This window comes from Macrobrachium nipponense, chromosome 35, assembly GCF_015104395.2.
Source record: "Macrobrachium nipponense isolate FS-2020 chromosome 35, ASM1510439v2, whole genome shotgun sequence".
NCBI lineage: Eukaryota > Metazoa > Arthropoda > Malacostraca > Decapoda > Palaemonidae > Macrobrachium > Macrobrachium nipponense.
In genome coordinates this window covers 43220564-43248294 of record NC_061096.1, presented here as the reverse complement: position 1 = coordinate 43248294, position 27731 = coordinate 43220564, and the positions used below count along the sequence as shown (strand labels likewise).

General features: G+C 42.6%; 2 protein-coding genes across 9 annotated transcripts in view; both read right to left on the bottom strand.

Moving 5' to 3' along the window:
- Positions 1-21247, bottom strand: part of LOC135208698 (protein abrupt-like) — a 35874-nt gene extending 14627 nt beyond the window's left edge. Inside the window, exons 1-4 of one of the 2 annotated variants that reach the window (XM_064241158.1) lie at positions 21097-21242; positions 20554-20611; positions 19464-19609; positions 18250-18861 (exon numbers count right to left, since the gene is read on the bottom strand). In XM_064241158.1, the coding sequence (XP_064097228.1) occupies positions 18250-18861; positions 19464-19544 (693 nt within the window). In that variant the 5' untranslated portion in view covers positions 19545-19609; positions 20554-20611; positions 21097-21242. Of the gene's footprint in view, positions 1-18249; positions 18862-19463; positions 19610-20553; positions 20612-21096 lie in introns of both variants that reach the window. The other variant, XM_064241157.1, reaches the window with a different exon arrangement.
- A 1744-nt stretch (positions 21248-22991) lies between these two features.
- The window catches only part of LOC135208697 (zinc finger protein 236-like), a 56853-nt gene continuing 52113 nt past the window's right edge, over positions 22992-27731 (bottom strand). For all 7 annotated transcript variants that reach the window (XM_064241150.1, XM_064241153.1, XM_064241152.1 and 4 more), the window contains one exon: positions 22992-27731. This exon is cut by the window's right edge and continues 1134 nt beyond it. The gene's annotated coding sequence lies outside the window, so the exon portion shown is untranslated.

The following is a 27731-nucleotide window of genomic DNA, read 5'->3' as shown; positions in this document are numbered from 1 at the left end:
AGGCTGACTGACGGAGGATAGTAACAACAAAGATTGCCCTTGCCCTGGGCTAAGACCAGAAATTCAATCATACAAAACATTTGTCACCAACACCAGATTTAAAAACATATATACCCAACCATTGTAAAATCTGACCTAACAGACTGGTGAGTATCCCAGGTACTCAGTACCCCAGCTTCCCTTGAACTCGACAACCTATTCAAGGTGAAAAGTTAGCATAGAGGTGACGATCCCTGTGCCGTTTCTCCCAACACCATGCCAGAAACCGCCACCGGACCTAACGTTTTACAATTCTCGAAAACCGTTTCTATCTCTTTGAGATAATGACTCGCAAAAACCGAATTCGATCTCCAGAACGTGCTCTGAAGAATCGAAGCTAAAGATAAATTCTTTCTGAATGCTAAAGAAGTTGCCACTGCTCTAACCTCGTGAGCTTTAACTCTCAGAACGGAAAGATTGTCGTTCTCGGACTGCGAGTGAGCTTCCCTGATAAGCTCTCTAATAAAGAACGATATAGCATTCTTAGAAAGAGGACGAGAGGGATTTTGAACCGAAGTCCAGAGCTTAGAAGATTGTCCTCTAATACCCTTAGTGGCAAACAGATACTGCTTAATAGCCCTGACTGGACATAAGAGCCTTTCTTCATCCTCATGTCCAACCAAATCAGATAAGTTCCTTACCACAAAACTCCTCGCAAGGCCAAGGTTAGAAGGATTCTCATTTTTGGCTAGAAAGGTCAAAGATACCGAAAATACAGCATTGCCTTGAGAGAAACCGACTCTTTTGTCTATAGCGTGCAATTCGCTGACACGCTTAGCAGAAGCTAGTGCAATAAGAAAGAGTGCCTTCTTAGTCAAGTTCCTGAGTGAAGCCGACTTCAAAGGCTCAAACGGTGGCCCCATGAGGAACTTAAGCACCACATCTAAGTTCCAAGCCACTGTATCTTGCGGGAGCTTAGTGGTTTCGAAAGACCTAATGAGGTCCGACAGATCTGAATTAGAGGAAATATCCAAACCTCGATGTCGAAAAACCGAAGAGAGCATGGCTCTATATCCTCTGATCGTCGAAGGAGCCAGTTTCTTAGAGTTCCTAAGAAATAGAAGAAAATCTGCTATTTCTGTTAAAGAGGTCGCAGAAGTAGAGACTTTAGCACTTCTACACCACTCTCTGAAGATTCTCCACTTCCCTTGATAGAGTTTGTTAGAAGACTCTCTCCTACAACGAGCGATAGCTTCTGCAGCTCTTCTTGAAAATCCTTTCGCTCTGACAAGATTCCGGACAGTCTGAACCCTGTCAGAGCTAGAGCGGACAAGTTTTGGTGGAACCTCTTGAAGTGAGGTTGTTTGAGAAGCCACTTCTCTGGAGGAAGAAGTCTGGGGAAGTCTACTAACAACTGGAGAAGGTCCGGGAACCACTCTTTCCTGGGCCAAAAGGGAGCGATTAACGTTAGCGTTACATTGCTGTGCGACATGAACTTGTTCAGCACCTCTCTTATTAGACCGAACGGAGGGAATGCATAAGCTTCCAGACCCGACCAATCCAACAGCATTGCGTCCACCGACCAAGCTAGAGGATCTGGGGACTGGAGAACAAAAGAGAGGAAGACGGTTGTTCCTTGATGTCGCGAATAGGTCTAATTGACGGTCGTCCCCAAAGGCGCCAAAGTTTCTGACAAATCTTGTTTGTCCAAAGTCCACTCCAGAGGTAACACTTGCTGTTGACGACTTAACTCGTCCGCCAGGACGTTCATCTTTCCCGGAACAAATCTCGGGACTAGCTGAACCTTCGCTTCGTTTGACCACAGGAGGAGATCCTTGGCTACTTCGTACAGAGAGAAAGACTGAGTCCCCCCCTGTTTCCGCACGTACGAGAGAGCCGTGGAGTTGTCAGAATGCACTGCCACTACTCGACCTTCTACTAAGCTCCGAAACTGTCTGAGCCCCAAGAAAATTGCTAACAGTTTCCTTTACATTTATGTGGAACTTCTTCTCCTTCTCCGACCAAGCTCCTGAAGTCCGTTGATTTCCCAGTAGGGCTCCCAACCTGTGTCCGATGCGTCGGAAAAGAACTGTAGGTTCGGGAGGATGGGTCGTAAATCTAACCCTTCTTCCAACCTTGCTCGAGAGAGCCACCACCTTAGGTCCTCTTTTATTTGATCTGTGACAGGAAAGGTAATCGAGTCTGGTTGTGTCTTCCTGCACCAAGAGGCTCTCAGGAAAAACTGCAGAGGTCTCATGTGCAGTCTTCCCAACGTCACAAATTTCTCCACTGACGTCAATTTGCCCAGGAGCCTCATCCACTGATTGGCAGAACTTACCTTTTTGTCCAAGAACTCCTGAACTGTCTCCAGACAGCCTTGAACCCTCTTCGGGGACAGAAAAGCCCGAAAAACTTGAGCATTCAGAATCATCCCCAAATAAAGGATGCTCTGAGATGGAACCAACTGGGACTTCTGTTTGTTGACCAGAATTCCTAACTTTCTGGCAAGATCCAGAGTTGTTCCAAGGTCCTTCATGCACCGACTCTCTGATTCCGACCGGAGAAGCCAATCGTCCAGATAGAGGGAGATTCTTACTCCTAATATGTGTAGCCAGCTTCCTATCGGGGATAGAACCCTGGTGAAAACTTGAGGAGCGGTCGCTAGTCCGAAGCAAAGCGCCCGAAACTGAAACACCTTGCCTTCGAACATGAACCTCAGGTACTTCCGAGATTCGCGATGTATCGGAATGTGAAAATAAGCGTCTTGCATGTCCAGAGAGACCATCCAATCCCCCTGTCTGATGGACTCCAGAACCGACCGAGTGGTCTCCATATGAAATTTTGTTTTCTGGACATGCAAGTTCAGGGTGCTCACATCCAAAACCGGCCTCCAGCCCCCTGATGACTTGGGAACTACAAAAAGGCGATTGTAAAAGCCTGGAGGAAAATCCCCTTCTATCTGTTCTATCGCTTCTTTGAGAAAACAAGCGCTTCCACTTCTGCGGCTAGCGCCAGAAATTTGTCTGAGCCCGGAGAGTATGCCTGGAATGGAATTGGCACAGGTGAGAGCGAGGGAGGTGAAACGAGAGGAATACGATAGCCGAACTTGAGTACTTGCACTACCCAGGCTTCTGCTCCTCTGTTTTCCCATTCCTCCCAAAACAGAGCCAGCCTGGCTCCCACTGGTGCATGAAGAACCGAGCTTTCATTTGGAAGGTTTGTTAACCTTGGCCGAGGCCTTAGACTGAGGTCGCAAATTCGATTTCGGCCGAAAGAAGCGCTTGGGTTTTCTCCCTCGAAAAGGCGCTTGGGCCAGAGGAGAAACCGAAGGAACAGTCCACAGGAGCTTTAGGTCTCTTAGTAGACTGTGCCAGTAAATCTGAAGTAGATTTCTTATCTAGCGCAGACGAAATTGACAACACTACATCGTCTGGAAAGAGGTTATCTTTCACAAAAGGAGCAAAACAAGAGAGCAGACTTCTGTTGGGACGTAACCCTTTTAGAAGCAAAGGAGCACCAAAGTTGCCTTTTCTTAAGGGTACCAAAGGCGATGAGCGAAGCTAACTCATCACATCCATCCCTAATGGATTTGTCCGCACAGGACAGAACACCAATCCAATCCTCCGCTAACTCCTGAGAAAGAGAAGGACAGTCTTTGATCTTGGCCGCTAAAGCGCCAATAGTCCAATCAAGGAAGCTAAAGACTTCCAAAAGTTTAAATTGATTCTTTACAACGTGGTCCAACTCAGGCGCTGTAAAGAAAACTTTCGCTGCGGCGAAAGCAGATCTTCTAGAGGAGTCGATTAAACTGGAGAAGTCTCCCTGGGAGGAGGCAGAAACTCCCAGAGAAGGAGCGCTTCCCCAGTTACATAAACCTATACCTCTTACGAGCAACTTAGAGGGAGGGTAAGCAAAAAGAGCCTTCCCTAAGTCTCTTTTCATAGACATCCATTTCTCCGTCTCTTTCAACGAATGTCTACCAACCGCTTTAGATAGAACAGTTTTGGGAGGAGAGGGTCTGAAGTTTTCCTCCTCATCAAAAAAGTCGAAGTTGGGGAGCGCGGAGCCGCTTTCTCAAAATAATCTGGATAAGATACCAGAAGAAATCTAAGGAGACGTGAATAACACGAGAGGTGATGTGAATCCTCCTCCTCTACTTCTTCTTCATTCTCCGATACCGCCGAAGAAGTAGACGGAACTACAACCGGATCTGAAGGTTTCGAACCACCCTTGGACTCATTCATCCAGTTGGTTAACATCTCTAACTGCTTGCGCAAAGGCGCCAGAGACGAATCAAAAACAGTTAACGTAGGCTTGGAAGAGCCTAAATGTTCAGCAGGAGGCGGAAAAACTACTTGCGCCTCGCTCGGAGCCGCCGAAATTCGAGGCGAAACAGGCGCATCAGGCGTAACAGACGAAAAAGCGCCTAAAGAAACACCCGTAGAACTGCTAGCTACAGCGCTAAAACCACAATCTCTACTAGTAGATGGAGCCGAAAAAGGCACAGATTGAGGCGACGAACGAGCCGCTAACGGCCGAGGCGCAACCCTACTCTCAGGCTCCTTATACCGCTTGACTGGAGGAGGCGAAGAATCGGCGCCTGAACGCCTCTTTAAGGGACGCGAAACGGGCGAATCTCGCCAAGAGCGCCGTGCGACCGGAGACGAATCGCTTGAATCATTTGAAAGGCGTCTGACCGCAACACCTTTCCAACGCTTAACCGAGCCCTGTTGAGGCACAACAGGCTCAACAAGAGAGGCGCCTGTCTGTGGGGCAAATCCCGATCGACTCCCTTGGACTTCCGGTATGTCTTCTCCCCGGTGCGGGGAGCTGGACAGTGACCTTTGTCTAGGAGACGTGTCAGGACAGACAGACGCACCCTCAACTACACTCTTACCTGAAGCCGCTTTCTCCAAAAACGTCTTAACTGAATTACCAAGTTGCAAAACCGTATTCGCTAGTACCGAAAATTTCTGATCTAACCTCGATTCCAGTCAAATACAAAGTAAATACCTATGATACAAAGGTATGTTCCTGTACAACAATGGTGTCGGAAGAAACTACACGGGAAGCCGGAGAAGTGGGATTAGTAGGAGGAATAGGAGGTGTAGTTAAAGGAGACATAACAATTTGAGGAGAAACAGAAGGAACAGATGCATCGCAAGACGAAGCAGAGCTAAGTCTACTTTCCCTAAGCGCTGCTTTTCTAATTCTGTCTTTAGCTAATTTCTCCGAGTATGAACTAAAAAACTTCCATTGAGAATCAGTCCAATCACTACACTCGTTACATGTTCGATCTGCTGAACAAACCTGTCCCTACACTTAACACATTTAGTGTGATCATACTCTAGCTTGGATAATCTAGTTTTACATCCTGAGATGCAAAACCTAACTCCCGACGGACTAGAATCCGACATGGCAACGCCTAAATAAAAGCAAAATAACAACAACGCCAAAAAAGAGTACTTCACCAATTCCGAAGATCAAATCCACAAGAAAAAAGCGAAGCAAAGTCATCCAACCGCACCGACCACCGATGTTCACCGGACGCCGGCAGGAAAAGAATTGAATTCACCTGGGCAGTTGTACCTGGTTCTCCCGCGAGTGGAGGGAGATGACGTCATCACCACCAGTGTTGGCGACGCCGACGCGCTAAATTTGAATTTAGTATCCTGCCGCTCGTGGAAATCACGGCTCTATAATTGTTCGGTAAGACACTACAATAAAACTGTCAGTTGGGATCACATTTTGGCATTTCAAAACCTGTAAAACTGCTTATCAACAATAATTCCATTCCTCCCACCCCATCCCCCCCCCAAATAAATAACTGTAGTTTAGCCAACATTAGAGGGTCTTGATGTCATATCAGAACTGCATACTTAGCGCAGTTGTATTTCTACATGACATCATGTCACTTTTAATTAGTTAATGAGAGAGAGAGAGAGAGAAAGCTAGTGTGTTGGACACTTAACACCTTCACTGAATTCCTAGGTATATTCAATCAAGTACTGCTTTTCTTGATAGTTTCCTACTACTATAGTAATTGTAGTAAACATACTGCAACCAATACTGTAAACAAACAACCCCTTTGCTTACATGATAAGGTTAAAATATCCTGTTATGATATTCATGATTAATGTCAATACCAAAATAACTTTAATATTTTGATAAATTTTAGTATTGTGTAATGACTATGACTGATATATAATAATAGATACGGTGGTAATGATAACGCCATAGCCGAAAGTTGAATGGAATCTTAATAAACAAACTTCTGTTAAAAGTGAGACAGTAATTTTAGTTACAGTGACATAACCAGTTCAGAATTATTTTTTTCACTGTGTGCATTACTCCAACTATACCTAATGACTCCTCCCATTAAAACAACTCTAGAGGCTGATTGGTGAAACTCTTGCTAACAGAGAAAGAGCCATCCCCCTTCGTAAACAGTGTTACCATATAATTTTTCGAAGTCTCAAAGCTATAATATAAATTTTCATGATAAAATTTATTATTTGGATACTTACCTACTGTTAAAGTTAGCTCATATCTCCACGCCGATAGGCAAGTCGGCATTCAAAACAAAAGAAAAAACGATCGCTTGGCTGACCTGGAAGACTGTCTAGTTCACCTGTTCTCCATCAGGTGTGTTCGAATGTTTTAGCTCTAGTCAGAATTCTCCTTGATGGCCCACTAAATGTGGGGAGGCTGGGTGGGGTCTACTTTAACCGTAGGTAAGTATCCAAATAATAAATTTTATCATGAAAATTTATATTATTTGAAATGAATCTTACCTACTGTTAAAGTTAGCTGATTCCCACATTGAGATAATGGATGGTGGGTAGTAAAGTTAGACAAATTCCGCTCAGCCAAGCGAACTAAGAGCTTCTTGTATGGAACTCAAAACATTCTTACCTGATCAGGAATCCTTCCTGGATTCCCTTCAGGGTGCAAGGCTCTCATGTGTGTGCAGTTCAGAGCAGCCTTGCAGAGAAAACCACTTCATTTTCAGTCAGAATAAATAGAAGTGGCGTGATGGGACCCCTGTGCCTGGGTCCGAAAGCCCCCAACATTGACAGTCAAATACAAAGTAAATACCTATGATACAAAGGTATGTTCCTGTACAACAAATGTACCTTCATGCTCCCCAGAAAACTAACACTGGGGATTAAAATAAAAGAGCCTATACAATTGCTCTTTCTTTCGGTTCAGGAAAAGACTTTACCCGCTATTACTAGAGGGTTAAGGGCTTTACAGTTTTCAAATGTAATTTCTACATCTTTAAGATAATGAGCAGCAAAAACCGAATTACAATTCCACTGAGCTGCATTAATTACATCCTCAAGAGACAAATTCTTTAAAAAGTTAAAAGAAATAGCAACTGCTCTTACACTGTGTATACTATTTACCTTCAATAAAGGTAAGACATCTGGGTTTAGCTTCTCATGTGATAGTCTTATTAAATTTTTAACAAAAAAAAGACATTGCATTCTTAGATAAAGGAGTGTTAGGTTTTCTAACACTACAAAATAAATTATTAACTCTACCCCTCACAGGTTTTAATCTATGTAAATAAATTTTAATAGCTCTAACCAGACAGAGGAGGGCTTCTTCTTCATTCCCAACCAATGAGGTCAAATTTGGAATTCTTACCGTTCTAGGTAGAAGTTTAACCTTGACATCATTCTTAGCCCTGAACAAGGGCATAAATGATAAGATAGCATCTCCTCTACAAACGCCTACCTTATTGGAGAATGCTTGTAACTCGCTTACTCTTTTGGCTGTCGCTAGCACTACCAAAAAGAGCGTATTTATGGTTAGAAACTTCAAATAAGCAGATTCCAAAGGTTCGAACAGATCTGCAGATAAGAATTTTAGTACTACATCCAAGTTCCATGAAAGAGATTGATACTGAACTTTGGGGGCTTCAATTTCAAACAATCTCAACGCCTTCTTATGATCTGGATCGTTAGAAATATAACAATTTGTCGAAAATTGTATTTTTCCTAACTATACAAACCTGAGGTCCTTTAACAATAGGAAGGTACTTAGCAGCAGCTTAACCGGTCGTAAGGGGGGGGGGGGGGGGGGGGAGGAGGAGTGCAAAGAGGCCTCCTCTTACAAGGTTCCCGTCGTCCAACCACCAGGCTAGGTCCTGCCTCACCTCCTCCGTGAGGGACACAGGGAAGAAGGGAGGGTCCCTTGCCTGTGACCAACACTCCTTTAGCCTCCACTAAAGAGACCGCAGGTGAAGACGCCCGTGAGGGACTAGCTTCTCGAGAGACGACAGGTGACCGATCACGAGCTGCCACTGCTGAGCTGGTTGCTCCTGTAGAGACAGGAACTGTCTTGCTGCCTCCCTGAACCTGCTGATCCGCGAATCTGTGGGGAAGACTCGCCCTGCTACCGTGTCGATCAGCATGCCCAGGTACTTCATCCTCTGCTTGGGCTCGAGATCTGACTTCTCGTAATTCACTATGATTCCCAGATCGTGGTAGAATTCGAGGAGTCGATCTCTGTCCTGTAGCAACTGCGAGCGGGAGCTCGCCAGCACTAACCAATCGTCGGGATACCTCAAGAGACGTATCCCTACCGAGTGGGCCCAAGCCGACACCAGCGTGAACACTCGCGTGAACACCTGTGGGGCGGTTGAGAGACCGAAACAAAGTGCCCTGAATTGGTACACCGTCCCGTCGAGGATGAAGCGGAGGTACTTCCTAGAGGATTGATGGATGGGTATCTGGAAATACGCGTCCTTCAGATACACCGAAAGCATGAAGTCGTCCTCCCTGATGGAATCGAGCACTGAACGTGCTGTTTCCATCGTGAACCGAGTCTGGCGAATGAATCGGTTCAAGGGAGAGAGATCTATCACGGGGCGCCAGCCCCCCGAGGACTTCTCCACTAGGAAGAGTCGGCTGTAGAAGCCCGGCGACTGATCCTGTACGATCTCCACTGCACGTTTCCTCAGCATGGCTTCTACTTCCTGCTGAAGCGTCATGTCATTGGTCGAGCTAGGAACGTAGGTTTGCAGATGGACCGGGTTGGAGGTGAGGGGTAGCCGAGACTCGAAGGGTAGTAGATATCCCTCCCGAAGGATGTTTACTATCCAGGTCTCCGCACCGTAGCGCTGCCATGTTGCCCAATGGCTCGCCAGGCACCCCACCACTTCCGGCAGCAGGTGAGGGGAACGCCATCCCTAGCGTTTCCCTCCTCTCTTCGACTTCTTCCCAGATCCTCCTCGAGAGAAGGACTGGGAGGAGGGCTGGTTACGGTCACTCCTTACAGAAGAAGTCGAAGGCAGAGTCTTTCCTCTCGGCTTCGACAAGGCGACCGTCTTGGCCGCAGAGGAAGCGCTAGCTAAGCTCTTGGGCTTAGCCACAGTCGTCCGAGGTTGCCCAGCCACCTTGGAGACTGCCTGGTGTACAAGACGGTCACTGTCATCAGTGCGCCGCTGTTCCACCGCAGCGTCCACCATCTCTCTGGGGAAGAGAAAGGCGGAACTCCGCACCGGTCCATTGTGAAGACCCAGAGCCGCCTCACGCCCAGCCGCCCTGGTTACTCGGGTGAGAACAGCGTCTCTACACCGGAGAACCAGGTTGGCCCACAGGTTAGCCGTCTGGTGGGCCAGGTAGGCGATGGCCCTACCCCTAGACTGGCACAGTCTCACAAAAGCCGGGTCCCCTTCAGGAGTGATGTTCCCCAAGGAGGCCGTGGGTTTCAACACTGTGAGGGACCACAGGTCGAGCCATGAGACTGCTTGGAATACTGCCATTGCGGTAGATTCCAAGGCAAGTGCCTCCTGCTGCGAGAACCAAAGGTTCTCCGACAGGAGCTGCGTCAGAGACACCCCTGGAGTTAGCATAGCTAGCTCCGGGTTAACCTGTTTGGGCGGCAGAGGGTCCTCTGAAGGCACGTAGAAGCGCCTCTGTTGTGGTAGAGGTGGAGGAAGGAGCTTGGCAAACCTACCGGACCGAAGCGACCCCTCCTGTCCAGAGACGAGAGCATCCCACTTGGCCCAGCACGCTGTCAGCCAAGGCCGATTGCGGCAGACCCACCGTCGTCCTGGGTTCCTTCTTAGGTCCCCAGAATGACTCCAAGCCCAATGTGGGCTCGGTAGGTCGTTGTGCTGACAGATCAGCGCAATTACCTCCGTGAACGACCTCTGGATCTCGGGAGTGACTGCATCCTGTGGAGACAGACCGTCAAGCCCGTCCAACGAGAATGCCTCCCAAGACCCTCCTCCTTCCACAGGAGGAACCACAACAGACCCCTCCTGGTCTCCTCCTGCCACTTGCACGTACGGTCTGGTTGGTCCAAGGACCGTGCCAGGTTCGTAGGGCGTCGTGGAGGGATCACGAGGAGCGCGCCCCTTGCGATCACTCCCGATTGCCTCGCTCTTCCCAGTGAAGCCAGAGGAAGTTGAAGGGATCGGAGAGGTAGACCTGACGCTCCCCCCGCGCCCACCGGAAGAACCGGTGTGCTGAGGGGGCTGCAAGCGATCGCCAACCCGCAGTGGCAATCAGGCTGCAGGCCTGGTCGAGCGGCTCTCCCGTGGAGAGCAGCTGGACCGAGAACCGTGCCAACGGTCCCGAGCGTCAGAAGAGCTGCTGCTGGTCCCCCTCTCCGCCCGGTCCCGGTAGGAGCGGCAGTCAGGGGACCTGCAGAGTCCGCTGTCGCGGTGGGAGCGAGGCCTGTCCTCATGGCACGTCACGCCGCTTGGACCAGCCGAGGCTGGTTCGGGCGACCGAGGGGACCGCTTCCTCGCCTCAGCCTGCGAGAGGTCTGGGACCGTCACATCAACCCTGGGTACCAGCGCGTCGCCACGAGAGCGATCGCTGGTCTGGCGAGAGTCGCCTGAGCAACCCCCGCCAGTCTTCCACTCCATGCCTGGATCCTGGCGCCAAGCGGACTCGGTTGCCTGGGTCTTGCCGTACACTCGGTGACTCTCGCAAACGAGAGGCCGAGACGGTACCTGGCGTCGAGGCAGAACCTCTGGCGCCAGGTGAGGAGGTACCGGTGTTAGCCGGTACTCCTCCGGTCCCCATCTTCTTCTTCCTTGCAGAGGGAGAGACGGGCCCCATTCCCGAAGGAACAGGAAGACTGACGGAAGTTCCAACCGTCCAAGGGGAGCCTTCTTAGGGGGGGAGGAGGCAACCTTCTTCTTCTTCTGCTGTGGGGCCTTAGAAGTTGAAGGGGAAGCGGCGGCAGACGACAACGACGACGAAGAAGACGATGAAGACAAAGACGACACCTTCCTCCTCTTCTTCTTCTTCTTCGTCAGCTTCCTCAGCACCACCGTCAGGTCTTCCATCCAGGACGGAGCCGTGGCAGTTGCAGAAGCAACAGGGCCCGACTGCACCTATCCGGAAGGACCTGGGGTGGGAGCAGCAACACCACAGGCAGGAACGACGGCGGCAGGAACTGGTACCAGGGCTGGAGCGGCAGCATACTCAGGAACAGGAGGCGGGGCAGGAACCGGCAGCATCCTCTGCACAGGAGGCAGGTCTAGAGGAGAACTCTTGGGACACCGGAAGTCCTGGGCTGTAGCAGGAGCGGCAAACCCAGGTGGCGGCGTCACAGCGGGCATCAAAACCTCCGGCAGCGGTGCCTGCACAGCGGCTGTCGGGGTCACCGTGGCTACGTGCTGAGTATACACCAGGTGCGGCGGAGCAGTGTAGCCCGGCGTGGACACAGTCGTGGTAGTCGTGGTGGTTGGCCCGTGTGTTACCGGCATGGCCCCTCTCACCAGGTGACTCAGCAGCCCCTGGACCGTCGGTGTCCCTTGCAGCCCCAGCGAGTACCAGGCCCGTCTGAGATCGTCCCCCGTGGCAAGCAAGTCTGAGGAACGAAAAGTCGGGTGAGTTAGTGGGGGGTCTCCCCTCACTCCGGGGGGGGGGGGGGGGGGGACAGCTCCCACCCCAAGCGAATGGAGGACCCCAAGTACACCTGGATGTCGGGGTATCTCGCCCCGCGCCTCAATGCTCGACTGATCGAGCGAGGAGGAGTGAGAAACCTCCCCCGAAGGGGAAGGAGCCATACAAGGGAGCTGAGATGGAGGGAGAAAAGAGGAAGACGTGTCCAAGACCAAGGACGTAGCCGGAGAACCCTCCAACAACTCCTTGGCCAGTTTGCGCGGTTTCTTCCTCCCCCCATAGCGCTCCCACTGCTCCTCCGACCAAAAAATACAAGTATCACATGTCTCGGTGCGAGAGCATTCTCGCCCTCTACACCGAGTACAAAAATCATGAGGATCAACCTCTACAGATGATTGGAAGGCCACACACTTACGGCCCTCCACACCAGGGCACAATCTGTGGGTGATGGGGTGGCGAGGGGGTCTCTCCGGCTCTCGTGGTTCCATATCCATAACAATAAAGCACTGTATGAATAACAAAACACACACGTACTTACTTATATCCTTTACACTAGCAAACAGTAAAAGGAAAAGCAAAAGTCTTCACGCAGTGAAGCAAACCAAGTATACGACAGAAGCAGGCAGAGAGACGAGCAGCACGTCCTTCCACTAGCGCGGCTGAAAGCAAAGTGACTCCTCTCCTCGCAGTCGGACAGACCACCAACTGCCAGACAAGTAGTTAACTACCGAACCCCCTTGTTCGAAGCTTACGACCGGTTCAGCTGCCGTTAAGTACCTTCCTATTGTTAAAGGACCGAGGGTTTGTATACGTATCGGAACAAATCTAATTGTACGTGCCGTAGCACTGATGACAGCATGGATCTATATCCTCAAATAGCAGCTACAGAAAGCTTCTTACTATATCTAAGATATCGAAAGAACTTTATTATGTTGCTTACAGAGGTATGGGTGCTGGAAATCCCTCTATAACGACACCAGGAGCAGTACACAACCCATTGTCTCTGATACAACGCCAAGGTTGTTGTTCATCTTGATTTAAGAATAGACTTCCGAGATACTTTAGAAAACCCTCTCGCTCGAAGGAGACGGTCGAGTCTCCAAGTGGTTAAGTGTAGCATGCGGAGGCTTTGGTGGAACCGCTTGGACTTCGGTTGTCTGAGTAGATCCTTCCTTAAAGGAAGGACACGAGGGAGATCCACTGAAAGAGCTAGAAGGTCCGGAAACCATTCTCTCTGAGGCCACCACGGAGCTACAAGTATCATTCTGCAGTGATTCGATTCTTGAAACTTGTTCAGTACTTTTTTCATTGCAAATGGAGGAAAAGCATATGCATCTAGGTTAGACCAGTATTGAAGAAATGCGTCTACTGCCCAAGCCTGAGGGTCCTGGCATGGAGAGCAATACACTGGGAGTTTCTTGTTCATTGCTGTTGCAAATAAGTCCACATTTGGAGCTCCCCATAGGCTCCACAGCGACTGGCAGACTTGCGGATGTAAAGACCATTCCATGGGTAGGACTTGTCCCTTCCTGCTCAATTGATCGGCCAAGACATTGTTCTTCCCTGATATGAACTGTGGAACCAATACTATGTTCCTGGCTTCCTACCAAAGAAACAACTTCTCCACTATCAGAAACACTGACTTTGATCTTGTTCCGCCCTGGTTTCTGATGTACGCCAAAGAGGTAGTATTGTCTGAAAATACTGCTATTACCTTTCCTCTGACTATCTGTTCGCACTGAAGGAGCGACTTCCATACTGCCAACAGTTCTAGATTGTTTATGTGCAACTCCCTCTATTGCAGTGACCAGTGACCATACCCCGAACATCTGATGGCCCCAGGCAAGCTCCCGAGCTTGTCATTGAGGCGTCTGAAAACAAGGTTAGGTCTGGGCCCACTACTCTTAGGGATGACCCTGTTCCCAGTCTTTGACGATCCTTCCACCATACTAATGTCCTCCAAAGACTTACTGGGACTGAAATTAAATGGGAGTCTGGCAGGGCCTTCCTGTCCCAAGATTCTCTCAAGTAGAGTTGAACTGGTCGCATCCTGAGCCTTGTTAGACTGACAAATCTTTCCAGAGATGCCATGTGTCCCAACAGAGACAGCCATTGCCTTACTGGATACTGGAAGCTTCCTTAAGGGCTGAAATTTTCCTAGAAGCAATAAAAAATTGTCTATATGTTTCTCCGACGGAAAAACCTGAATACTGTGAGTGTCTATCCTCATCCCTAGATAGAGAATTGTCTGAGTTGGAATCAGAACAGACTTCTGAAAATTTATTAATATGCCTAGTGATTGAGCCAGGCAAAGTAACAGATCCTTGGCCCTCAGAATTCCCTTGAAAGAGTTGGCCAACATTAGCCAGTCGTTTAAATAAGGCAGAATTCTCATCCCCAACAAATGACACCATCTCCCTACTGGAGCCAAAATCCTCGTGAATACCTGCGGTGCTGTGCACAGGCCGAAGCAAAGAGCTCTGAATTGAAATGTCTTCCCTGCGAAGACAAAGCGCAGGAACTTGCAAGACTGAGGATTTATCGGAATGTGGAAATAAGCATCTTGCATGTCCACCGACATCATCCAGTCGTTCTTCTGTACTGCTGCTAGTACTGTGCTGGGTGATTCCATGGAGAATGGGGTTAGACGAATGAATGTGTTGAGTCTTGACGCCACCCTCCAGAAGCTTTGGGCACCAGAAAAAGACGGTTGTAAAACCCAGGCGAGTTTCCTGACACCTGCTCTATCGCTTTCTTCTCTAGTAATGATACCACCTCTTTCTGAAGTACAAAAAATCGATAAGCTGGAAGAGCAATTGGAGACGATGACAGAGGAGGAAGAGACAGAAAAGGAATTTTGTAGCCTTCCTTCAGTACCTCCACCACCCAAGGTTCTGCTCCTAAGTCTCTCCAAACATGCCAGAAGATCTGCAGTCGACCTCCTACTGGAACCTGAGGGCATAAAGATTCATTTCTTTCTAGAAAACTTAGCAGTTTTGTTTTTATTGGAGCCTGGTAAGGGCCTACAAAAGGGCTTAGTAGCTGAAGACTGTTGATGAGATGAGGAAGGACGAATTTTCGCCGGAGGGCCAGACGGCAAAGAAGGTCTTTTGTTCCCCACTTTGAAAGATTGTCTGATAAATTCCCTATTTTCCTGTACGGAAATATCCTCTCTTATTGCCTTAAATAGAGATGGATTCAAAAGGCAGTCCACACGGGAACCCAAAACTGCAGCCATCTTCTGAGAAGGAGAGACCTTGGTCGAAAGATAGGAGCACAATTGTTCTCTTTTCTTCAAGATCAAATTAGTGAAAGCATGAGAACATTCGCCTGCCACATCTGAAATAGCCTTATCCAGGCAAGACAAAAAATCTAAAGACTCTTCCCAAGTTTTGATACCCGCTGGCGTCAGAAAGTCTTTAAACTGACGCAGAGAAGTGGCAATAGCACTTAGCGAAAGTTCCGCAAAAGACAAAACCTCAATACTTCTAAACAAAGACTTGGACAAAGCCTCTGCCTCTGCATTAGACTAAAGCAACTTACCAGTCTCAAGAGCGCGTCTTTTCATAGGACCGAGACACACAAGGAAATCAGCATCGTCGACCGAGGACGGTTTCAGTGCCGGCAACGAGCCTGTGTCATAATAACCGATTCTAAGTGATTTCAAAAACCCCAGAATACTAGAGCTGGCAGACTTACCAGAAGCTTTGTGCGCTAGAAGACGAGATATTTCATCAAAACATCCTCTAATTGAAGGCGAAAGCTTAAGTTTCTTCAAAGACTTAATGGGAGTTGAAATGCTGGAAGACAATAACGACCTAGTCTCTAGAAAATCTCTTTCCTCCACCAAATGAGGATAAAGAGAAGTGCAATGCTCCAGTAAGCGCCGAAAGACTGGAGACTTCCGACTCAAGCTCTTCTTCCGCCCATTGCGGATTCGAGATGACAGCAGCCAACTCCTCGCGACAAAAATTTGGTTCGATAGGCAAAGAGCCTCCAGGAGAAGTAGTCTGCAGTTGTCTAGCGTCGACACCAGTCGGCCAAGCCGAAGCACAGGGGATACCCGTCGGCAAAGAAAATGGAACTTGTAAGAGAGTCGGAGAAGATTCGTTAAACCTGAAATGTACCACTTCATCCGAATGCGTCTCAAGCGGCTTGGGAACGATCCCAGACAACACATCTTTAGAGAGTAACGCAGTTAGAATAGCATCTAGTTTGGAAACAACAGCAGAATCTGTAACCATAGAAAGAAGAGAAAGAGAGACATTAGCAGAGTCCACCTGAGACCCTCCAACAGTAGAAGACCTAGGAATAGCAGAGAAAGATTTAGAATGAGACACAGAAGCAGACGAAATAGGTTCAACAAATGACTGAGTCAATGTAAAAGAATTAGAACAACCCGCTACGGGGATATCATTATTAATAAACTCTATACATATCTAAATTCTTACTCTTGTAGGTTCTAAAAACCTCATTACTAGCTCTAGATAAAGGCAAGGTCAAAATGCTGTGCGAAGACTTACGCCTACCAAAACGATCTTTCGGCGAATGGGTTAAGCGTGACTGCGCGTGAGAGCGTGAAAAGGGAGAGGTAGGAGTCGGAGGACACAGAGCCCCATCGCCCCGAGACCCGACCCGGTTCCCTGGCAGCGGACTTTTCCAATTGTCACAGGGCAGTCCTAGGCTCTGGCTACATACGGGCGAGGGCACCGACACCTTACCTCTACAAGGGGAACGTGAAAAAGAACGTTCACTATGGAGGGACTCAGAATGGTTTGTTATCATAAATTCAGTTAAACTTTTAACAAAATCTAAAATAAGACTTACATCCTGTTCAAGTTTCTCGATATGCTTTTCCTGAACCGAAAGGGGAGCGGAAGTCGGAGCTACAGAGGAAACGCTAGCACTATCATTATCAGTATTAGGCCTAGTATAGGAAAAAACCGTAGTTTGAGTAGGGGTAACAGCAGACGAAGGCTCAACAGGAATGGGAGAAAAGGTAGCTTTATGCCCTGACCTAATTAACTGCTTCTGGAGTCTATCTGCTTCCCTTCTTTTCCTATTTCTAATACTTTTGAGCATAATATCCTTAGGCCAATCCTTGCATTCCTCACACCTAATCTCTAGATCACACTCTGTACCCCTGCAGCTGGTACAAAATGATCTATCTCAAATTTAGGCATTCTTGTTACACAATAATCATTCCTACATAACCTGATATTGGTTGACTTGCTTCCGGTGGAAAACATCCTAGGATGATTGAATTTACAGTACCGTGATAGAAAAAAATCAGCCAAGATTCACCAAATACCAACATACGCCTATACCTAATGGCGGCAAGGAGAATTCTGGCTAGAGCTAAAACATTCAAACACACCTGGTGGAGTACAGGTGAACTAGACAGTCTTCCGGGTCAGCCAAACGATCGTTTTTTCTTTTATTTTGAATGCCGACTCGCCTATCGGCGTGGAGATAGTATGAGCTAACTTTAACAGTAGGTAAGATTCATCTCTAACAATTAAAATACTGATAGAAACACTGAAAATAAAATTATATTATATTAACTTTTTCTTCATGCAAGTATTTAATGGTTGTATTTGCCAAAGCAACTTCACCTGCTACTTCTTTGTAAGCTGTAAGCTACAGCTGTTGGAAACAATACAACAATCTTCAAAATGATAAACTCTCTCTCTCTCTCTCAGTGCATAAATATATACTATGTACATATGATGTAAATTATGTGTGCATGTGTGTACATACAGTGGCCCCCAATGAAAGATTTCTTGATCCGCCACTCACAGTATAGAAAAACAAACTTGGACAGCTGGCAAGTGATGAGAAAGGTATAGCAAGAGGCAAAGAAGTCTAGAAATATGAGTGGAAATTACATTCACCACTGGGGAGATCCAAAAGGTAACATTTTTAGACTCAGAGTTCATCAATAAAATTTGTACTTAAAGCAACCACTGAGAGAAATTATTAAGACATAACCCTCTAAAAAGATCTGACTGGAAAACAATCATAATCAAAACTGATAAGAAATGAATGGAATGGTTTTGAAGTACATACTAATAAGTAATGAACAATGTGAGTAATGATTCAGAATGATCTGTCAATGGGATGAAGAGGTAAAATACTGGATCAATAAAAGCAGCAAGAGAAAAGACAGACAGTTTGGGTAAACAAAACTATGGATGAGACCAAATGCAAACTTCTCACAGTGGAGGGATGCAGAGAACTCTGTCTAAGATAGTCTCCACAGTGTGTACATCGAATTCTAAAAACACATGTATGTACAGGTCTGATTACCACGACTGGTGAATATTGAATAGAAACTGGTTTTACTTCAATCACACACACTACAGGATTCAAATGGTAATTAAAAATACTTTACCTCTCCACTTCGAGCATCTGGCGCTAAGTCTCTACTACTTGAATTTTCAGTAATATCTGATCTCAACTCTGCTGGCTCTAATGGTGCTGTAATGGAAACTTCTGGAAAACTTCCAAGTTCTTTTCTTTGATTACTAAGCTCTTTATTTGTCGTTTCCTTGCATGTTTTAGTAATCTTGTGTGGACTATGCTTTGCTTGCCCATCTGGCACATTTTGGGAATGCTCAGAATTCTGTGATGCTTCATCACCACCACGCCACTTCTTTCGTTTTACTTCTTGACTGTTTTCATACTGAGTTCTAGTTCTTTTCTCACTACGGTCACTTGTGTAATTAGAGTCTGAAGGTTCAGCTAGTCCTTTAATCCTCAAGCGTTCTGCAGCTTTCATAAAAGTGTTAAGATCACTCTGTAATACATTCACTTCCCCAAAATACATATAGTCAAGAAGTGTCTCCAGTTCCTCACAGCCAATGTCAGTTATGACAATCATTAAATTCTTTTGTTCACCCACTTCAAACATTTGTTCAAAATAGTCACTACATGTAGAGAGAACGAACTTATGTACAGGATAAAATCTTCCATCACAGGCAATAGTGGCATCACAATATACTTCCTGAAATAGTAATGATTAATTTAAAAATGGTACCAAAAATGTTTGACATTTCTGGAAAACAGACATGATTAGAGAATGATTGTGCTCAATTAAATGGCACTAAAAACTCATTGGTAGAGGTAATCAGACCAGGTGTACTGTGATGAGGATCCTACTACAAGAATAATTGTAATAACTACATCAACTTTAATTAAATAAATATGAACTGAGATAAGTAAAATATATGATGATTAGCCTTCATTTTGCTCCAGCCATACCTGGCGTTTGGCAACTGGTCTAATGCCTTATCTTAAATCGGAATAGGATTAACAAAAAATCTTTTCCCTTTACAAGGACAAACGAGGTTTGTCATTTGTGGAACTTCTCTCCTTGCTAAATTTGTTCCTAACATTCAAAATTTTATCTTATATTTATGAGGCAAACATCTAGTGATTTTCCTTTTGAATCGTGATCAAAACTATTTTCCTTAATGAAAAATAACAGTTAGATGGTCAAAAAAATTAACATGGAAATAAAGATAAATAAAGAACAGTAGTCACATTAGCAACAATAAATATAAACCATCAATATGATACAGAAAGACTTGCAGTAACTTAACATACCTTTTTACGAACTGAAGAAAGAGTTCTGAAGAGAGATGAATAATGATCCCTCCATTTTAGACACAAGAGTTCACCTTCCATGCTCTTTTTAGAAGTAGCCAAAATACTGTTGCCAGTATTGTAATCAACGGTTCAATTCATCAATTCTGGAAGAGTAACAATAAAAAAAAAAAGTCTTGACACTCTCAATTTTGCCATAAAAATATTTAAATCAATTAAAACCTTAAAATACACAATTTCATAAATCTATATTTTTCCTCCATTAGTAAAGCCTTCAAGTATTGTTTACTTATACTAAAACTACACTAAATAAAGGTATGAATTTATACAGCTAATTATTCCAGTATTTGTGGTCCAGACCAAATACAAATTTAATATGAATTTCTAGCTCTTCAATATAGAAGTACCCTTGAATTTTCTGTTCACCTGTTCCATAAATTCCCTGTGAAAAACACCCACATTGGGATCAAACTTTGATTAGGTCCCAATTAAAGATTCTTCATTTCCATGACCCAGCCTCATTTAGGTTGTGTTATGGGAATATAGGTTAGGTTCAGATTCTTACCTGCATTTGACCTCTGTTTTGCTCAATGCCAAAATTCAGGTTCCTAACTGTGATCTTATTTTTTTTGACAATCAGAGGGTCTAATAGGTTAATTGAGCATCTGTAATGGACCTAAATTACTTTCAGTTGACTTTCTCAGCCAATAGCTAAATAAAAATTACAAAATGATAGTCATTCAACCATCAGTAATGTTGGAGCCCCTGTTGGTAGGAAATCAATCAATACAGGCTAGCACATATCACCCCTTAACCAACTTGCCCTTCGCATTCTATAGCACACATCAACATTCTACCAGATATGGTAGAATGTTAATATGACCTAGTATAGAATGCGATACTGGCTATTCTACAATTCTTTGAAAGCAGACCAAGTTAGAACTATGTAACACGCAAAATTGGCACCATGTTTAGTACCAGCAACTATGGGATGAACGTAAAAACATAAATAAAAGACGGTATGGTATTTCATAAAAATAAACAGAAGACATAAACATACATAAAACCATATAGAAAAGGCAATAATTACCCCAGATGGCGACTGGCCAGAACCAGGCTGCAGTAGTCTTCTGTTTTATCAAGCTAGCCTGAAAAATAGTGGCATTTTCCTACCTCAGGCAAGTCTAGCCTAGGTAGATCTAAGCCCGTATTTCGAGGCGAACTAGACCGCGGCAGTTGACGTTTTTCTCTATAATTTTACCTCCTGAACAAGAATTTAATGTAATATTTTTCGGCCGGTTGTAATTAACCTGTAATTTACCTTTGAACATTATCCTACGGTAAGGGGGACCGAGGGAATGCATTACTAGGTAGGGTATAACCTAGCTAAGGTATATTTCAACGGGATAGGCCTACATCCGAACCTACCATGTAAATACACCTGGGAAATTTGTAATTCATAAACTCTCGAATACCTTAGGTAGGTATGCCTATTTAGGAATTTACAAAGGATACGCAATCTCCATTAAAATGTATTACTAGCCTACCCACTCATTCCATCATACTAGGCTACCTTAGATCAGTCAAGAGCTCTCCTTACTTAAACAATCAATCAACAACGAAACTGTCTTACTTTTTTAAAAATATTAGTGCTTTCGTAGTTTCCCAAGCAGTGCTAACAATTGGCCTAGAGATTTCTTGCCGTACTCCTGCTACCAAATAAAAAATTTGTTTTTTTGACAACTGGTGTTGCGTTGGTTTGTAGTAGTACGAAAACTACATTGTATGTGTCGGCTCACCATACAAATTTAGAATCGCCTAGGGAGACCATTCTTATAGGTTGAATTGCTTGAATATTTCTTAATCGCAAACAATTTCTTTCTTGAGATTTTTACAGTTTTTCTTAACTTTTTTCTAACTGGTTTACTTTATTACATTACATTTCTTACCACATTTTGCAAGCAATTATTTCTTTTTGGTTTCACGACACATTCCAATTCCATCTTTCTATTGATTTACTGACAGTCTTGCAATTATGACATCAGAGGGATTAAGATTTGCATTCCTTGATTCTAGACAGTCGTTTTTCATCTTTCTTTTTTGGTCACTATTTTTTAAGTTAAAAATTCCTTAGCAAGGAAGACACTGCTAGGTCAACTACTCTCACAATCCGTAGTTTACTTCCGGTTTAACTTCCTCTAGCACACAAGCCAGTTTTATTCTCGAGTATGTTCTAGTCCTACCATTGTTGTTATATAACGACATTTCTTAATTTTAACATAGGATCCAAGACTACTTTCGGATGGAAAAAAAATTAAAACCGACTCATAATGGATCTCTATAAGGGCATTCTGATCTACACACAGGCCACACTTCCTTATAGCAAAGTATTTGATAAGAAATCATAAGTAATGTAAGGTTTGAGAATACATTATTTTACTTCTCTCATCTCCCTAGAAATGATGATTCTTCAAGATTAGGGTATGTTTTGTCCTCTAAATTTCACCTTGGCAACTTTTCAATATGGTATCACCAGATATTTTCCTTGTACCATTTCCTTCAAACTTAGTCATGGATATTGTTGTAAATGAGGGGGGGGGGGGGGGGGGTGGGGGGGGGGGGGGGGTGGGGGGGGGGGGGGGGGGGGGGGGGGGGGGGGGGGGGGGGGCAAGGATTCTACAAGTACATATATTACTTAGTACATGTATTACTTGGTAGTTTTTCCTGGTTATGAGAATGTGGTCAAAAGTGTATTGTGCTTTGCTGTTTATTTGCTGAAATGACACTAATTGCTTTATCTTGAAGGTAAATACTGTAATTTACTTTGTATTTTTTATATTAATTTTCAGGTCTAATTTCTGTATAAAAATCTAGGTTAAAAAGCCTAACTATTCTTTCTTTTACTACCAATTTTGGCATTTCGGTATTGGGACTTCAGTCAACCTGTTGTTAGAATTATCCATCATGTTCATTGCCCTTCCCATAGGTTGTCATACAAAAACTTCACCCACGAAGTAAAAGTGGGGTCTTCAATGTACTAAGCATGGCCACTAACATCTGCACTGAAATTCCTCTATGTGAAGGGCCCCTATCAGGAAAAGAACAATATTCCTCATACACAGTGCATACCCATCCAAGCACTAAAGCCAAGGTCTGACATGGATATTCACCACATTCACCTTGCTCAACTACATCAGCTACTCCAGATTCACAGGTAACCATGCATGCCATCCACCTCCAACCATTCTGGCATGAAGCCAGAACCGAAATAAAAGAAATTCTATGAATCCAGAGTGCTCTGAACTGACCTGGACAAAGTTGAGCCTGATTGGGTAGCTATACAAAGTACACCTCTGCCATTGCCCAGTTCTGCACTACACAAACCTCTAAATCCAACCCCTACTACATGCAGGCAATAGGGAGAAAATCTGCCAGAGAATATCAGACACAATATGATTTCTAGAGTATGTGTAAAAGGAATCACTGCAAAAATCACGTAAGATAAAGGTAAGTGGAAAGAGAATAAAATTACCTTTCTTTTTATTGTCTTTTGTGCACCATATATAAGTCACAAAGTTGTCATTATTCTGTGTGGTTGCCTTATGTACACATCAACATTATACATTACTAGCATCACTCAGATGCTATCATCAAAATAATTATTTTCCCTCAAAACTCTTCATTCAAAATGTTTTACTTCTTAAACAGAAGTTGATTTCTTTGTTGAATCATACAAATCTATAACAGCAAAAAGCAAGTTGAACATTTTACACATAGAACAGAATAACTTTGTAATCCCAGTAGCACCTCCGGATACAGGCTATTCTGCCTGGAATTTTAAGCGCTTCTATAGAAAATAGCACATTCAACATCTAGGTGTGACTGGAGAACAGCACTGGATGGAATAAATGGAATGACTATAAAAGAAGGTTTGACTATGAATTTTTACATCCTACAAATAGCACAGGGAGATTCTGTAAAACTGTCAATTGTGAAATAGTTCAAGAATCTCAAATAAAGTACAATACTGTAACTGCCTGAGTTCAAGATGCAAGCATAAATTCTCTGTAAAAATAAATAAACTTTTTACTAAATCTCCAAGAAAAATATTTTTCACATACATTACTTTTGCATAATGTTAAATTCAAAGTACAATAAAACAAAATGAAGCAATTCTTTTGAAGGAAACAATTTTTACTTTACAAAATCAAGAGTATATTTCTTTGCATGAGATAATACTACCATAACTGTTTAATCTCCTACTTTTATAAGCAGAAAATTGAAAACACTCAAACTTCAAAGCCTATAAAAAAATGTTATCAATATTATTCACTGCATCTTTCAGCTAATGTGAAACGTAACTTTTCTAAAACAGCCAAGTAGAGTATTCTACAGCACTGTGTTTAGCAAGAATAAAAAGCTCCAGTTCTTCCCTGAAAAACTGATACATCACTCATGTTTAAGTAACTTCTTCTCTCAGTCAGAATGCTTACCATATCAAAAAAATAAATACTGTAATTCATTGGGGAAAATATCATATTGGCACAAAGAAATGGCATATAAAGCATGTAAGTTGTGTCAATAAAAACTTGACTTAACAAACCAGTTGCAATTAACACTGAATAGTTAAAAATTACAAATTTATAAAGGTATACATTTTCAGGGAATTTTTGAATACTGGGTACAAAAAACTGAAGCATCATCTTATAGGTCACAAAATTAAAGCTCAGCTCAACTGTATCCCTTTGAATTCTCTGACTCCAAATTCATGGCACCTTTACAAGTTAAGAACATAATATATCCGTAAACAGGCAATAAAATATACAAAAAGAAAACTAAGATCATCTTAACTTAAAAAAATTTCATGAATAATTTTCATATTTATAACTGCAATTTCTGGTAAAATAATTTTGCAAAACTATGACTCAAAGTTAGCGTGAATTATTCCTCAAATTTCCCTGTTATTACAGTAATAATAAATAATGACTATTATTATTACTGCAATAAGATTGTTTAGCAGATCGCTTCCTTAACTTTGGTAATTACATATTGCACTTACAATAAATTCTGGTCTTGTGCATGCTACCACTCATAACTTTCACTATCTACATATCAATATTATATTTGTCACAACTAATGTGATTCAGTGTTTTCTTCCTGATGATTATAGTACATCGTACTAACCTAAACTGCAGCATAATAAATTGCCCAAAGTTATGGAGAGACCTGATCTTCATGAAAAAAAAAAAACAAGGAATGAGATGTCAAACAGGATACACACTGAGCCAACAAAATCAAATGACACAAGATTAAATATTTCTTTTGCAAAATATCTATATTTAAAGCTTCTTATTTTAACTTTTTTTTTTCAAGCATATAACCAGAGCTATGAAAAATCTAAGTAACACTGGAGATAACTAAAGTAATGAAATAAAAAGTTACCATTCTTTAACAGTGTGAGATTCAGTGTCAACTAAATTTGATTTTGAGGTAGTAATTCCTGTTAGTAATTACAATCTAAAATTCTTAAAATTCACAACATGCACTTTGTGTAACCGAAGTATATCATTCACCCCTGAATAATAAATTCCCTGCCTACACAATATAAAAATTATTGTACTGTGCTGTGTAAAATGTCAATCACAAACATTACAATTATTCTAATGGAATGTCACCTCATAAATAGTTCTCCAAATCTATAAACACATATACCATACCAGAAGCCCACTAAAAATGATCTGACCTACTGTACGTACTCATATAGCAGAAATAATGTACAACCTCATTACAAGTAACTGCAATGCTATTAGTTTTAGTAACAACATTAATATAATTAACTAATGGCTATAGAACATTATAATTACATAATTGTAGTAAATTAAACAACAACAATAGCACCAGAAATAACTAACAAAGTAAACTCCAAGCTAGATGCTCCTCTAATCTACAGTACTTACTTACAAATCAACAAAGCTGTTTCTTTTAATCATGAAGCTTCATTAAACATATAAATTAACATCGAAAATAAACCTAGCCTAAGTAGCCACCATGTACACATACTACATACATTATATTCATTATTAATTAAACAACAAAGCCCACATTTTAATATTAGCTAATTTAACCAGACAACTGAGTCAAAACACTTGACTCTCATTAGGCTGGCTACACACTAACATTGTTGTTTTACTGTGGTATATTTAGATCCATTCAATATTAATAAATAAACAGTTCTAGTACTTATTGGATTTCAAGCAATAAAGGTCATCAATCCCACAGTACATGTGTATCTACAATAAATGATTACATTTACATAAAATATTAACTTTGGCTGGAAATTCAAAACGGCACTAAAAGTTCAAATAAGTCACAATTATGACACAAGCATAACACTTAAAATGGTAGTAATATTATCCTATAAACTCTGAACACTAATCCTACATAAATCAGCAATTTGCTAAAAATAGCGGAAATACCAAAACAACATAAGTAATTGCTCATTCATTTATCGGTTAATACAGTATGTAGTCTCAAAAGTAGCAAAGTACACACAAGGTTACTGTTTCATCTCATAACTGTGATTATACAGCACAAATAAATATTACTTTTATCAAAGTCTTTAATGGCAAAAACATTTCAGGGAACTTTAAAACTTGAACAATATTTATTGTACAATTAATCAGAATAGCACCAATGGTTCACACACAATATGTAGTTACCACAAAATTTTATTTCTACCTACAAAATTGTTTAAAGTCATTTTTAGCCTGGATTTGAATACAGTAATTTACTTCATTAATTATTGTATTAAATACTGGAAAACACTGAATTGTTAAAATTTGGAATAGACAAATTTACTGGCATAATACCTGTCATGATGTCTTAAAATTATCTTTAAAACACCTGTTATTACTACAACAGATAATGTAAGTTTTGTGTCAATAAGGTATTAAGTATACTCTGGCCTGGATTGCCTGGAGAGAGAAACAATTCCACTGTAGCACTACAATGGTATTTTAACTTATTGATTGGCACATCTATGGCAAATTAAAGCTAATAAATTTATTACACAGTACACTGGCAATGTAACTAAAAAATATACTGGGTTTTGAAGATCAATAAAAATCATTCAATCTTATTTCAGCATTCTAATATGATTAATAAAATATATCATTATGCAACATGAAGAAAGATGTAAGGGGAAAAAATCTACAAAGAAAAACTACCGGATTTCATAATGGACTACTACATCATAGCAGGTACCTGAACAAGTGAAACAAAACTGGAGGATTGAGAAATATAACCAGGTACAAAAATTATGTAAAATCTGTAACAAGAAGATTGGTAAAAAAAAAAAAAAAAAAACTTACAACCACCCTTGATTTATACTTATCTGTTATAAGGGTAACTAAGTTCTTTTACAAAATGTACTTGGATTGTTACATTTTGAATACAAAGAAATCCTATAACTTTTTTTTCTGAATTTTGTTTACAGTGATTCTCCTCATTAATTTTGACTTCACGATAAAAAGCATATTTTGATTGGATACATATTTCCAGTACCTCTAAAGATTATTAATGCTTTAGACAACTACTACGATCAAGACAATGTGACAGATATACTACAATGTTTAAATTCTTCCACTTCCTTACTCAAAGAATTAGACAGGAAAAATCTAGATCACCACTGTATATCAAATATCCAAAGCCACTGAGTAGCGACTGCTAGCGTTACATATTTTTTTTGTTGCTTGTAAAAAAAATAATGAAAACAAGGTTAGTTATCACAATTAAGCTATCTAAAAGATTCTCTAGCGTCAACAACAAACAAATTCGTCCCAGATCTAAAAAACAAATCGATGAGAGTAAACCACAAACAACTGAATAAGGGTTTTTCTGTTATACAAGATTTTAAAAACATTAAACAATTACTTACTACATTGACATAATGATTTAACACTTCAGGTAGAAAGGATAAACAGTGATATAGTAATTAGTTGCAACACTGGCATAATTGTATACCTAGGTGGCCAATAAAATACTAAATCTATTACAAATAAAAGTATTAACACCTCCATGTAACGAGGCTTAGAGGCAGTCAAAATAGTCATCTGAGAGGTATTTACGACCTTCCAAAACGATGAAAAGTATTTATTTGTATATATTAATTGCAATATTTTGGAATTTCATTTTTCTTATTTTTTCTATCAGTGACACTTACAAAAAATTCAAATGCATACGCAACAAACATGGATGAAAACTAATGAC